Source organism: Filicampus tigris, chromosome 2, assembly GCF_054856515.1.
Source record: "Filicampus tigris isolate MCC_2025a chromosome 2, RoL_Ftig_1.0, whole genome shotgun sequence".
In the NCBI taxonomy this organism is placed as follows: domain Eukaryota; kingdom Metazoa; phylum Chordata; class Actinopteri; order Syngnathiformes; family Syngnathidae; genus Filicampus; species Filicampus tigris.
This window is the reverse complement of record NC_141218.1, coordinates 14,693,438-14,706,391: the sequence shown is the minus strand read 5'-3', so window position 1 is coordinate 14,706,391 and position 12,954 is coordinate 14,693,438. Positions and strand designations below refer to the sequence as shown.

The 12,954-nt window shown below is 42.4% G+C and overlaps 1 protein-coding gene across 1 annotated transcript; it reads left to right on the top strand.

Moving 5' to 3' along the window:
- The first annotated feature begins 2,661 nt into the window (after positions 1–2,661).
- Positions 2,662–9,230, top strand: slitrk4 (SLIT and NTRK-like family, member 4). The gene is made up of 3 exons (XM_086024061.1): positions 2,662–3,884; positions 4,568–7,091; positions 7,360–9,230. The coding sequence occupies exons 2-3, from the start codon at positions 4,610–4,612 to the stop codon at positions 7,506–7,508; spliced, it is 2,631 nt and encodes an 876-aa protein (XP_085880187.1). The 5' UTR covers positions 2,662–3,884; positions 4,568–4,609; the 3' UTR covers positions 7,509–9,230.
- The last annotated feature ends 3,724 nt before the right edge of the window (positions 9,231–12,954 follow it).

The following is a 12,954-nucleotide window of genomic DNA, read 5'->3' as shown; positions in this document are numbered from 1 at the left end:
TTCCTGAACAGATGAGGGCAGCAAACAGGATCCAAATTCTCTGCAAACGAACATTTCCCAATATTTACAACGAATGGTGCCAAAGCAAGTTCCTACAATCGTTCTAAATGCTTGTCAAATGTTTTGTTTTATTGCAATGAATATAATTTAGCACACATCAGATGGGATTTTTTTTTGTCTTTTTTTTATGGTATCCTGTGTTGTCGCAGCCACATGGCAAGACTATCAACGACAACTGAGATGGAAGCAGAGTCTTTGCCAAATGTCTGGCTCATTTTCTAGTAGGCCTGCTTCCCTCCGGCCACTCACAGCCAGAGAACAGGAACATGTCCAAGACTGTCAAATATCAACATTCTCATGGACTCTCATGTTTTAATCAGCACACACACAAGGCAGGTGGCTATTTTGATTTTGTCTTTTATTGCTTTGAGCAGCAGAGGTTGCTTCTTTTTAAGCATCTCTTGTTAAACAAAAATACATCTTTACATGAATTTTTTAACTCACTGATGTGACTTTCATCTCTTAAGTATCTCTCATTAGACCAAAAATGCATTTGCTCGATAATTTAATCAGCCATTTTTTCTTTGTTCATAAGTACTAGACAACTGTGAAAACTTGCAAACTGCCTGATGAAAAGAAATACTGTATGGCCTTTGCAATGGATCTTCAGACATTCAAGAATTGTATCCTTTTGAATTAATTTTGGGGAGAATCTGAGTTATTTTCAGATTGAAGTAACTTTACGTGAGTTGGAATCACTTTAAACTTTATTTTAGGACAACTGTCATATCACTATGAAATGCAGGGACTCCTCGGTGTGCAACAGGGTTCTATTCCTCTACCCTGGATTTGTATTGTATGTACTGAATGTCGTAACATGCTAACGCAGTACCAATCATGATGACAAATATTTGTTGGAAAAAATGTCTAAGTCATACTATGCACATGCCCCCAACCCCCCCAAAAAGTAGCGCTGTAACTGATGCACCTTATCATGGCATGTGACAGTTTCCCGTATGTACCAGTGTACAAGTGACTGAGTGGTTTACCTGTTGGACTTTGGTGAGTGGGTACTGAACCCACACTGCCTGCACAGAAGTCCGGCAAGTGAAACACAACACCAGTGATGACTTTCCTGCAAATAAATCTGTTTTTCAAATAACCTACAAGGTAACTGCATTATTGATTAAAATGATGGTCTAACAATGCATAAAGACTCCTGGAGTTACTCATGGTGTAGATAACTGACCTCTGTGCATGCAGCTTGGATTCAGTTTCCTGTAAATAGTCAATGATGGTTTGAATGTGACTGGCTGAATAAGATATGCAGTATAGGAAATGGAATAATGGATGGATGGAATTCAGGTTCCATGAGGTAATTTCAAAGTGCACTGAAAAAAAATGATGGTTGAATTGACTCAATTTTATTTCGCCAAGTGGTTGCACAAAATAAAATCAACTGTATCCAGATATATTTGTAATGTAGATGTACAGTCTCCTTAAAAAAATCAATCTGGATTCAGATTTATTTTTTCGTGCAACCACTTGACGAAATAAAATGGAGTAAATGCATTTTTTTCAGTGTGAAAAGCCTATAGCATGAAAACAACAAAACTTGCTGGCCAGAGACTTTTGTACAGTACCATTGAAGATCAATGATCATTAGATGACTAGATTTGCATCCATCCAATCATTATCCTAACCACTTATCCTCACAAGTGTCAGGGGCGTGCTGGAGCCTATCCCAGCTGTCTTTGGGCAGTAGGCAGGGTACACCGCGAACTGGTTGCCAGCCAATCGCAGGGTACACAGAGGCAAACAAATATTGACACCTTCAATAACACCTAGGGGCAATTTAGAGTGTCCAATTAACCTACCATGCATGTCTTTGGAATGTGTGAGGAAACTGGAGTACCCGGAGAAAACCCACGCAGGCACGGTGAGAACATGCAAACTCCACATAGAAAGGCCGGGCCGGATACGAACCCACGGCCCCTGCACGGTGAGGCGGACTTGCTAACCAGTCGACAACCGTGTTGCCACTAGATTTGCATACTTTGGAGAAATTTAAAGCAAGAGTCTTGAAGCTCCAGGCACTCCTTGCACCACTCCATCCATCTCCTCTTCGATCTCTTCCCCCTTGTAATAAGCGCAGGCTTCTGACTGACTGATGTCCCACCTCCTCGCTGCCGGTCTGACTGCAGCACTCTTGAACAATAGCTCTCTCTCTCCTCCTCCCCAACTCTCCCATTTAAAATGCGGCTCACAGTCGCGTTCGTACCCTGTTTTTTTTAAGCGTGCACACACACGCACAGTCTCCCCCGGCCCCCTCCCCCCTTTTCCGATCGGATGCCAAGAATGATACGCTGGGGACTTGCCGTGCAACTCAAATCCAAGCGAACAATTTGGCAAGTGAATCATTTCAAATTTCCTCACCTTCTGGTTGGTGACAGCTGCTTTTTTTTCCATACAGAATGGCAAACGAGACGTGAGCCCATGTAAGACATTTCTTGATTAAAATAATACTAAAATGATGCTACAGTAAAGGATCTTCTTGTGTGAGCTCACTTTAATCTCTCTCTCTCTCGCTCCCTCTCTCTCCCCCCCCTCCCTGCACTCATCTCAGTCTCTGCAGCCTCCTCCGGTGGTGTCTGAAGCTCAGTGAATGCGGCTGAGAAAGGAGCGAGCACGCGCCTGACACGGATACTGCGCTGTCTTACAGGAGAAGAAACTACAAGCTTCCGTCCTCTCTCTCTCTCACACTCCATTTTTTTTTCGTCCTATGGACCAACTGGCTGTATAGATCGTAACTTTCCTGCTCCAAGTTGATTTTTTTTATTACCTTTTTTTAATGATGGAACGCGCAGAGTTTGCTGATGGTCACCTGCACCGCATCGGCTAGCAGTCGAATAACTGCATAATTCATTTTTACGCACCAGTTTGTGCTGTCTCTCTTGTTGCCTACTATTTTGTGGCTTTGCTCTTTTTTTAGGCAGTGTTGCCACCATTAGAACTCGCCCTATTGACACTCATCGTGTTGTGTGGCTAAAAACATTTTTTTTTCTGCTGCAACCGGCAAATTGTCAGTGTTCAAGGATGAGTACAAATGGGATTCGTGCAGCGAATGGAAAACTAACATATCATTTACACACAGGAGAACTATATAATAATAAGAATGGGAGTGCGTTGCCTTTTGATTCGTGAAAAAATAACCCCTGTGCGCAACTTCAGCACTCCGGATCCTGTCAAACATACCACTGTTTATTAACTGGATCATCGGTGGCAGTTGAACCGGACGCACAGCTTTGACAGTCATCCTATCACCCCCACCAGTTGTCTAAATAATACGATTACAAGGATGGCTGACTTGTGGCATAGCATCAACAACCTTGTGCACCTTCCCACGCCTAGGAGTCGCTGGACGCGCCATCAAGATCTCTAGAATCTGCCTCCCTCCCTTGTGTTGCATTTCACAAGCCTTACTTGAATGCATTCGGCTCTTTCCTTTTAAGCTTTTTTGCCGGGCAAATGTTCTCCCGTTCCCATGGAGGTGGGACAACCTTGGGACTCAAGCAAGACGCAGGGCTGATTTTTTTTCAAGCACGCGCAGCCCGTCAGCAAGAGACGCATCGGGTGAAATAGAAGCCCACCCTGCTCTCCAGTCTCCCCAGCACCCTCCTCATCCACCCCCATCCAAGCCAGCGCGCTTGGCTTTCCGTTGATGTGCAGCAGTCTGCATGGAAATGAAGGAGCGGGGAAGCCTTGTTGCTTCCCTGAAATGTGTGTTTCCTCCGCGGCTGGGAGCGCTTCAGCGGCACCTTTCCATCCATGTCCCACCAATGCCGCCACGAGTCTCCAAAAGGAGTCTGACACATCAGCTTTAGGTAAGTATTGGATTTAGTTGTATGCATTTTTGCATGGGCTATTATGTTTGATTGAGCTGAAATTTCCCAGGTTAAAGCAATCTACGATACAAAATGTGCATTTCCCCAAACATTTTGAAACTGTTATTAATAGACACAGTCGCAACTCTCCTGCGTGCTGTCAGATGGTTTCCTAAATAACCTCAATGCGCGGCAGTGCTGGTATTAAAGCAGACCGTTATGATAAAGGGAACCGCAGTCATGTGATTTTGATTATGATGAATATGCAGAGATGTAACAATATTGTAGGTCTGCAGGCTAAGGCATTTCCATGTCTTAAAAAAAACGGTATGTGCAACAGCTGGCGTGTTGTCCATTTCCTGAGCATGTGCTGCTTTTTTGTTTTTTCCTTAAGCATTTGTGTTGTCCAGTGTCACAACCCAAAGAAATCTATTTCAATGTTTAAATAATTAAGGGAATTGGGAATGTTCATAAATAAATATAATTCGGTTAGATTTCTATTCATTTGATATCTTTTGGCAAGAGCGTTTATTAATTGACGTTGAAAATAAGAACTAAATACATTGTTAAAATGGCATTTTAGTTACTATGTAGTTTGATAATTGTGTGTTTATGTGCATGCATGCGTGCATCTTGTGGTGCGTATGCTTGTGCATGCACCTGACTTTTTTCTCTTTCCAAAGGCTACTAAATGATTTTCTGGGGGAGGATTTTTAATCGGCGAGATGATGCTCGTTCTCCTGCTGGCAGCCTTTTCCTCTTCAATCTCAAGCTCCTCCCTCTCATCCCCCTCCATGTCAGATGGACTTCCAATGGCAGACCCTTCTGCTCCGGACTTGATGTCTGAGACTTGCAGTGCCTGCTCCTGCTTGTCAGTGGAAAATGTTCTCTACGTCAACTGTGAAAAGATCACTGTATACCGACCGACGCAACTCATTCCGCCTGTGTCATCATTATACCACCTCAACTTCCAAAATAACCTCTTAATTATTCTCTACCCAAACTCTTTCCTCAACTTCACCCATGCTGTATCCCTGCAGCTGGGGAACAATCAGCTGCAGAACATTGAAGGTGGCGCATTCATGGGAATGAGTGCATTGAAACAGCTGCACCTGAACAACAATGAGTTGAAGGTGCTGCAAGCAGACACGTTTCAAGGAATAGAAAACTTGGAGTACCTTCAAGCTGACTACAACTTGATCAAGTCCATTGAAAAGGGAGCATTCAACAAACTGCACAAGTTGAAAGTGCTGATTCTGAATGACAATCTCATACAGGTACTTCCTGACAACATATTTCGCTTTGCCTCCCTCACACACCTGGATATAAGAGGAAACAGGATCCAGAAACTTCCGTATTTGGGAGTTCTGGAACACATCGGACGGATTGTCGAGCTGCAGTTGGATGATAACCCATGGAATTGTACCTGTGACTTAGCGCCTCTCAAGGCATGGCTTGAAAACATGCCCTATAATATTTTTATTGGAGAGGCCATCTGTGAAACGCCGAGCGATTTGTATGGAAGGCTGCTGAAAGAAACTAATAAGCAAGAACTCTGCCCCATGGGTACAGGGAGTGACTTTGATGTTAGAATGCCACCTGCGCTCCCTGATACGGGTCAGTCATCCTCCCCGACCTCCGTGGCTGCCGTTACCACAAAATCTCCAAAAACCACAGATTCGTCCAAAATTTACGGTAATGGAATTGTAGCCGGTTTGCCCCCTTTTGGAAGAAATAGCCAGATTGTTTCCTTTCAGACACGGAGCCCGCCAATGTTATGCCCACAGCTGTGTAGCTGTAAAACCCACCCTTCAGATTTTGGCATTAGCGTCAGTTGTCAGGAAAGAAATATCAAAAATCTAGCAGATCTTGTTCCCAAGCCGCCAAACGCCAAGAAACTTCATTTGAGTGGGAATTACATTCGTGACATAAGCCCGACTGATTTCCGAGGATTTGAAGGTTTGGACTTGCTTCATCTTGGCAGCAACCAAATTGTCACCATCCAGAGAGGTGTGTTTGCGAACCTCACGAATCTAAGAAGACTGTATCTGAACGGAAATCAGCTCGAGCAGTTACACCCTGAGATGTTTTTGGGCCTCACAAATCTACAGTACCTATATTTGGAATACAATGCCATTAAAGAAGTTCTAGCGGGCACATTTGACTCCATGCCAAACTTGCAACTCCTCTATCTTAATAATAATGTGTTACGGAGTCTCCCTGCCTACGTGTTTGCAGGCGTCTCTTTAGCCAAACTGAATTTGAAAAACAACCACTTCATGACCCTGCCAGTAAGCGGAGTCCTGGACCAGCTGCGCTCCTTGACCCAAATAGACCTAGAGGGCAACCCGTGGGAGTGTTCCTGTGATCTGGTTGCTCTCAAACTATGGCTAGACAAGCTAAGTGATGGAGTGGCAGCTAAAGAGGTGAGATGTGCCTCCCCTGTGCAATTCTCCAACATTGAACTGCGCCTGCTGAAAAACGAGATTCTGTGCCCAAAGCTGATTGCACGGCCACCCTTTATTTTTACCAGCGCCACCCCAGTTTTGACCTCAGTTTCGCCTGCTGGAGTTGGCAAAGCCCCGCCAGGAGGTCCCGTACCTCTCTCAATCATGATCCTTAGTATCCTTGTCGTGCTAATACTTACGGTGTTTGTGGCCTTCTGCCTTCTAGTCTTTGTTCTCAGACGGAATAAAAAACCAGCTGGTCGGCAGGAACTGGGGAATCAGGAGTGCGGCTCCATGTCGCTGCAGCTCCACCGGCATGGCCACAAATCAGGCAAAAAAGGTTCCATCCCGGGAGACGAATTGGGAGGCGAAACATTTATCCCCCAAACCATTGAACACATTGGCAAGAGCCACACTTGTGGCATTGGACGTCCATCAGACATGGACGCGGGCTTTAAGTTTGCTGACTCACAAAGGCAGAAAATTATCCTTCGAAGCAGTGCTGAAAAGGATAAGGACGCACTTTCCACCTTGGAGCGCAACAAGCGCCTCAGCACAATCGACGAACTTGAGGAATTCCTACCAAATCGAGAGCCCAGCATGTTTATCCAGAACTTCCTGGACAGCAAGAGAGATTTCAACAGCATCGGCATGGGCGCGTACGAAATCCGCTACCCGGAGAAAACTCTTGACAGAAAGATGAAGAAATCATCGCTGATAGGTGGGAACCACAGTAAGATTGTGGTGGAGCAAAGAAAAAGTGAGTATTACGAGCTGAAAGCCAAGCTCCAAGGAACACCTGATTACCTCCAGGTGCTTGAGGAGCAGACTGCACTGACTAAAATGTAGAAATTGTTGTGTTCAATTCAGTGCAGTGATTACATATAAACACGGCAGTGTCAGACACACGTATCGGTAGAAAGACGGTCGAACAGATCAGCTTTTATTTTGTTTTCTTCCCCTCTAGTTGCACGCCTCATGTAACCCCCAACCCTTTTCTTTTCTATCTTCCCTTTTTCTCTTTGCAGCCAGCTGTGCGCATACACTCCCTCGCACACACACACATTCAGCAAAAAAGTGCCTTCTGGAAAATCGTAATGACCAGTGCTTAGATGGACAAAATGGCTCCATACTACAAAGCTTTTACTTGGATCAACGAGGATACATGTTACAGTGAAAAACATTTGGATCATCCATGCCACATGCATGAATCATACCCAGACACCACAAGACAGCCTACAAACAACCAGACAGTCTTAGTATTTTTTGCTGCTATGGAAATGGCGACCACCCCCCCCTCTCCCCTCATCGTTATTGCTGGTATTATTTTCGTTTTTTTCCCCTAACATATCAAATGGTCGTGGAAACAGTGCTTGAGAATATACCTCGCAGGCTCCTTCCCTCATTTTATAACAGAAAGGTGGAAACAGAAAAAATACTTCTTGGCTCCGAAATGTACAGGTATCTGTTATTACTACTTTCTGGGATTAGTTACCAAGAATGACTCAGTGGATTCTCCCGTGTGTTATTTTTTTCACTTTGTAAGGATATTTGTTTGTTCTTGGGGAAAATCTCTGGGGCTGCTTACAGACTGTATGCCATTTTGTCAGGATTATACACTCATGGCAGAATTTCTGCTCTATGCTGAAAGGCTAAATGGCTCCAGTTTTGTGTTCATTGGAAGGCAACAATGCAAAACTCTTTAGACATTGATTTCATGACTTCTTTTCTTTGTGTAAAGAGCCATGTTAATATATAGTGTATTCTGAATGGCGTTGTGTTTCCTCTTCAAGTTACTATTTCAAAATGTATGTTATTGGGTGAAATCGAATCGGCACTACTACACTGTCAAGAGATGTTTCTTAAAATGAAAACCCAAGGATAAAAGAGTACAAAGCTGCTTGCCATGTAAGCGTAACTTTGAATTTATTTTGTAAGTCTTACATTATTTGTATCTGTGGGACTGGTTTGTAAAATACACTGACAAACATTTGCATATGCACACACACACACACACAGACTGTATGACGTTATATCAACATCTAGAGACTGCACCCGAGAAACGTCAAAGGGATCATGAATATGACTCAATCAGTGATAACCCTCTCACCTCTTGTCAGTTCTCAATTCATAGTAAAAGAATTTAAAAACATAGTTAGTTTATTTTTCTATGCAGGGTTATTTAAAAGAGATTATGGTATTATTAAAAAAAAAAAAAAGGATAGTGCCCTGAGCGAAACTAACTTTCATCAGAGCTAATACACATCACAGGTAGATGTGACTGTTGATTTGTTTCAATGGTTTTTAATTTGTGTTCGCTTAACAAGTTAACATGATGAACAATGGTGAAATGTGATCTGTGTTGTTTCGCACGACAAGACTGGTGGAGTCTATGAAGACTCAATCAGTTTCCTTATTCTGACGACCCCCACAGCATCTTGTAAAAGGTTTCTTATGAATTTATGCAACCAAAATAAATGTGCATTCAACTTCATAAGGTTCTGGATTGTTGATAATGGGAGCGGTGATATTCTGAAAATGTGGGCTCTTAAGGTAACGACAGAATCATATCATCAGACAATGTGCAATACTAGGGAATACTCAAGTAGGAAATGGCTTCAAATTCTCTTTGTTTTATTTAAGTTTGAGGTAATAGTGTTGAAAGAAAAGATGCAGTTCAAAATTAATTTACTTAACTCTATGTGGTTTTTATTTTAACGTATTGTTAAGTCAAACTGATGACGTTCAACTGTTTGTTGCCATTGCACATGAATAGAATGTAACTTGGAAAGTATAATAAATACCATTTTCTATCAGTCATAAATCTCCTGTATAATAGTTAATTTTCTCTTGTATTATCATGTTAATATGAAAATATTAAAATAAGCATTCATTTGCACTGTGTCCCCACAATTTATTTCTTGTTGCACTATTAGTTTTGGAAGACACTTAACTAGTTAGTTTGGCTTCGCTGCAGTGTTGATAGTAAATGAAATCAAATTTGAATTGTCTGACAGCCATTGTTGGACAGATGACATCTGAAGTGCCAGACTGTTGTACTTGTTAAGTTTATGTTGCTCTTCTATTTCATTCATATAAAGTGTTGGTGGAAACAAACACACATCTGCTTGTTTATCTGAGACATAAAATTGTGTTTATCGTTTCAATTAAAAAATTAACCAGACATGTAACAATGTATTCACGCTGTCAAGTTAGAAATAATTGGAGCATGTTTTGAGGAGGTTTTAACTGCAATGCCTCTTTGACTCATGTGCCTTTTATGCCACAAATCTTTTATCCAACAGGTATAAAGGTTTCTTCTGTTTTAGGCACCAATCAAACATTCATGCTTGTTCCATTTCAGGATAAGAAATTTCGGATTTCCGTCTGTGTTAATCCAACCTATGGGGCTTTTGGGGGAACCAAGTAGCTGAAAGTATGACTCATCCAGACGGCAGAGAATTTTCCTCATTAATTATTAATACTTTGGCAGTGAAGAACTAAAAAAGGACGTGGGAATGGATAGTGAATTTAGATAAGTCCTCCCCCACAGAGTGCTCACTATTCTGCACTTTTTTCCCATGCACGATCGGTCATATTTGTTATCGTATTGCTTGGTAATGTAATGCTTGTACTTGGACACTTGATATATGTAGACTACGTTGTGCTGGAAATGGGTGTCTTCTCAGTTCACCATTTTACTGCAATGACTTAACTGTGGTGCAGGGTTCTATTTGTGGGATCTTTAAGGGGCTAATATCTTTGTATTACTGCAGTCAGGATGTCTGATAGATAGGTCTGTAACATGCTGTCGAGAGTATTATGCAATTCTTTGCTGTAAGCCAAAATGTAAAAATCAACCATGCTGTAGATGAGCGCATTCTCAACCGATGGGTTTGCTTTGGGATATTTATTCCTATTTCTGGGGAAAATTCCAACCGAACCTCATAGCAGTATTTCCCTTTACAACTTCATTGAGAAATTACAACATTTTACAGTAGAAAAATCTCACAGAACATCACCAAACAAAATGGACACAAAAAGTATCACACCCGCCAATAGGCGATTACAATTTGGCCTGACAAAATGGCGGGTAAACGAAAGGCAGAAGGGTACCCCGGTTGTAGGCGGAAGGTGATAAACGGACTGCAAATTTTTAGTAACATGCTCAACTCTGGAAATAAGAATGATCTCGTCTCGATTTACTCACAAATTGACTAACTCAGTGTGAAATTTGATCCCGTTTAATTGAATACAAATCTGAACGGCAACAGTTAGTGTGTTCGTTGTTTTTATTTGGTTTGTTTTCTTTATTTGGCGGCGTGTCTGCTTGTGCGGCGCCTGCTTGTGACGTGAAAATTATGTTCTCAACACCAATTGGCTGTCGCAGACGAGGGACGGACTGGGACCACCTGGGACGGCTGGAAATACAGATGGAAACTTAGTAACTGATAGAAAATGCCCACCTTCGGAAAGACTATTTGTGCGGAAAGAGGACCTGGAGTGCGTGAGTAAGTTAGTAATGTTTAAAATGCCTTCTTTTTTCATATATTTTGAACAGCTGGGTTTGAACCTAACTAACACATCTTTGAAGTGATATTTTACATATTTTCTTTGGTTTCTACCGCCTCTGTGCTGCATTGTGTTCTCCTGTGGTATTTTGTGTAATTGTGAGCTAATTTCCTCTTCAACACCTTGCTAAGCTGTGGGGTAACAATTGTAACAGCAGAGGTACATGTCTATTGTCGGCCTGCAATGTGCTGGGGAATGTTATTATTGTGGTTTTGGCATCTGTTGTGGTCAGGTGGATGTTTGAAGAGCGATAAAAGGGGGTGGCGTCTCCCCGGTTACCACTAATTACTCAGTGAATCGCCAATGAGAGGGAAACAATACCTCACCTTCCCACCAGCTGCCTCATTAAATGTGGTGGTGTTGCTCAGTTGTAGATACCAGGCTGCCATTTTGACAGCATATTTAGAGACATTCATGAAAATAAATAATGCTTTATAGAGTATTGTGTCTCGAAGAGTCAAGTGAATGTGTACTATTTCAGTTGAGCCTTACTGTTATTAGTTTATTAAGCCCGAGAGCATGAGGCGACAATATGTAACTTTCACGAGAACACCATGTCACAAGCCTGAAGCAAAATGATGTAAGCTTTGTCTGTCTTTCGTCATTGTTTATGCGGCTGAAGTTTTACTGCAGAAATGTGTAGCTCCTCAAGGGGGCTGGCTATAAGACCCTATATTCACACAATTGAATTAACTCCAATTATTTTTTTTTTTTTATTGTATCATTCGAAATAGTGTCTTGCAACAACTTGGTCAGGAAAACAAGCTTCTGACATTTACCTTATAAAGAGCAAAAACCTCTTAAATGATATAATTGATTGAAGTCAAAGTAAAAACCATATTGGAGGAAGTAAATGATTTGCCAATCTAAACAACCCAAGTTTTATGTTTTATTCTTCAGTTCTTTAAACCCTTCTAATTGTGCTGAAAATACTTCCATCTATAAAATGTGAGTTCAGAGTCAGGTGAATGTGGATGGTTGTTTTTCATTCTGGACCAGTCCAAGGAGTAGTCTGCCCTTTGCAGACTGTCAGCTGGGAGAGTCTCCAGGTCCCGACGAATAATGTCGCTCATGTGGTCAGCGCACCTGCCTCACAATATTGGTTCTTGGTTTTAATATTAGCTCGGGGTGGTCAGTATGAAGTATGCATGTTGCTTGCGTGGGGGTTTCCAGCCCGAGCTGGGCATTTTGGTAAAAATTTCCGGTTCGTTTATTGCCTTCCGTCTGCAACTTGGGTACTCCTCCGCTGTGTCTATCCGCCTTTTTGTTAAGCCGGACCAAATAGTAATCGCCTAAAGGTCAATCCGACTATCACTTTAAACGGGCTTCCATTAACGTTTCAGTCGAAAAATTTTACCGCAACCTCCCCGCCCAACTGAGCGAAATTTGAAACGAAAGACTTACCGTGGCATGGAAGCCTCATCGCGGCCAATGGGAAATGGAAGACTCACCGAGACCATGGAATCCTCACCGCGGTCATAGAAGATAGACGATTACATAGACAGAAAAATTGTGCTTCCCCTTATGATTAGTCCGTCTATTTTTTTTAAGTTTCCCGTCTATTGTTTATGGCCTACAAAATGGGCATCCGTCATAGGCGAATAGACGGACCGGTCTGTCAAATAAGTGGAATGCCCAACGCTGTTTCCAGGTACTTCAACTTCCTCCCACATTCACAAAACATGTATCTAGGTTAACTGAACATTAATTGTCCTGTGGTGTAAACGGGCCAGATTCCCTAAGTGGTCGCTGTATGCTCTGATGTTTCGCATCGCTGTTTGCTGGTCAAAATGTGGACTTGGCGCCTCATTAATGGACATTGATGAGCAAAACTGAGAATCAGACGCCGAGACAACCGTCAAAAGTAGTGATGCGTCTCTCGGTCATGAATGATACAGAGCCGCCGGCTCTTGTCGTTCGTTTTAAGGAGCTCGCACATGATAGTCAATTAGTCTCAGACTGCACGGAGCCGAAATCACTGACGGCTGTTAGCTCACACAGAGGATCGGGAGTGAACAAAGAGACAACACGAAGGACAACGGGAAAATGAG

Excerpts from the sequence above, each read along its gene's own strand:
- slitrk4 (XM_086024061.1), top strand. The coding sequence starts at position 4,610 with ATGATGCTCGTTCTCCTGCTGGCAGCCTTTTCCTCTTCAATCTCAAGC. Across the intron at positions 7,092-7,359 it reads TGTGGTGGAGCAAAGAAAAA|CCAGCTGTGCGCATACACTC; the intron begins GTGAGTATTACG and ends TTCTCTTTGCAG.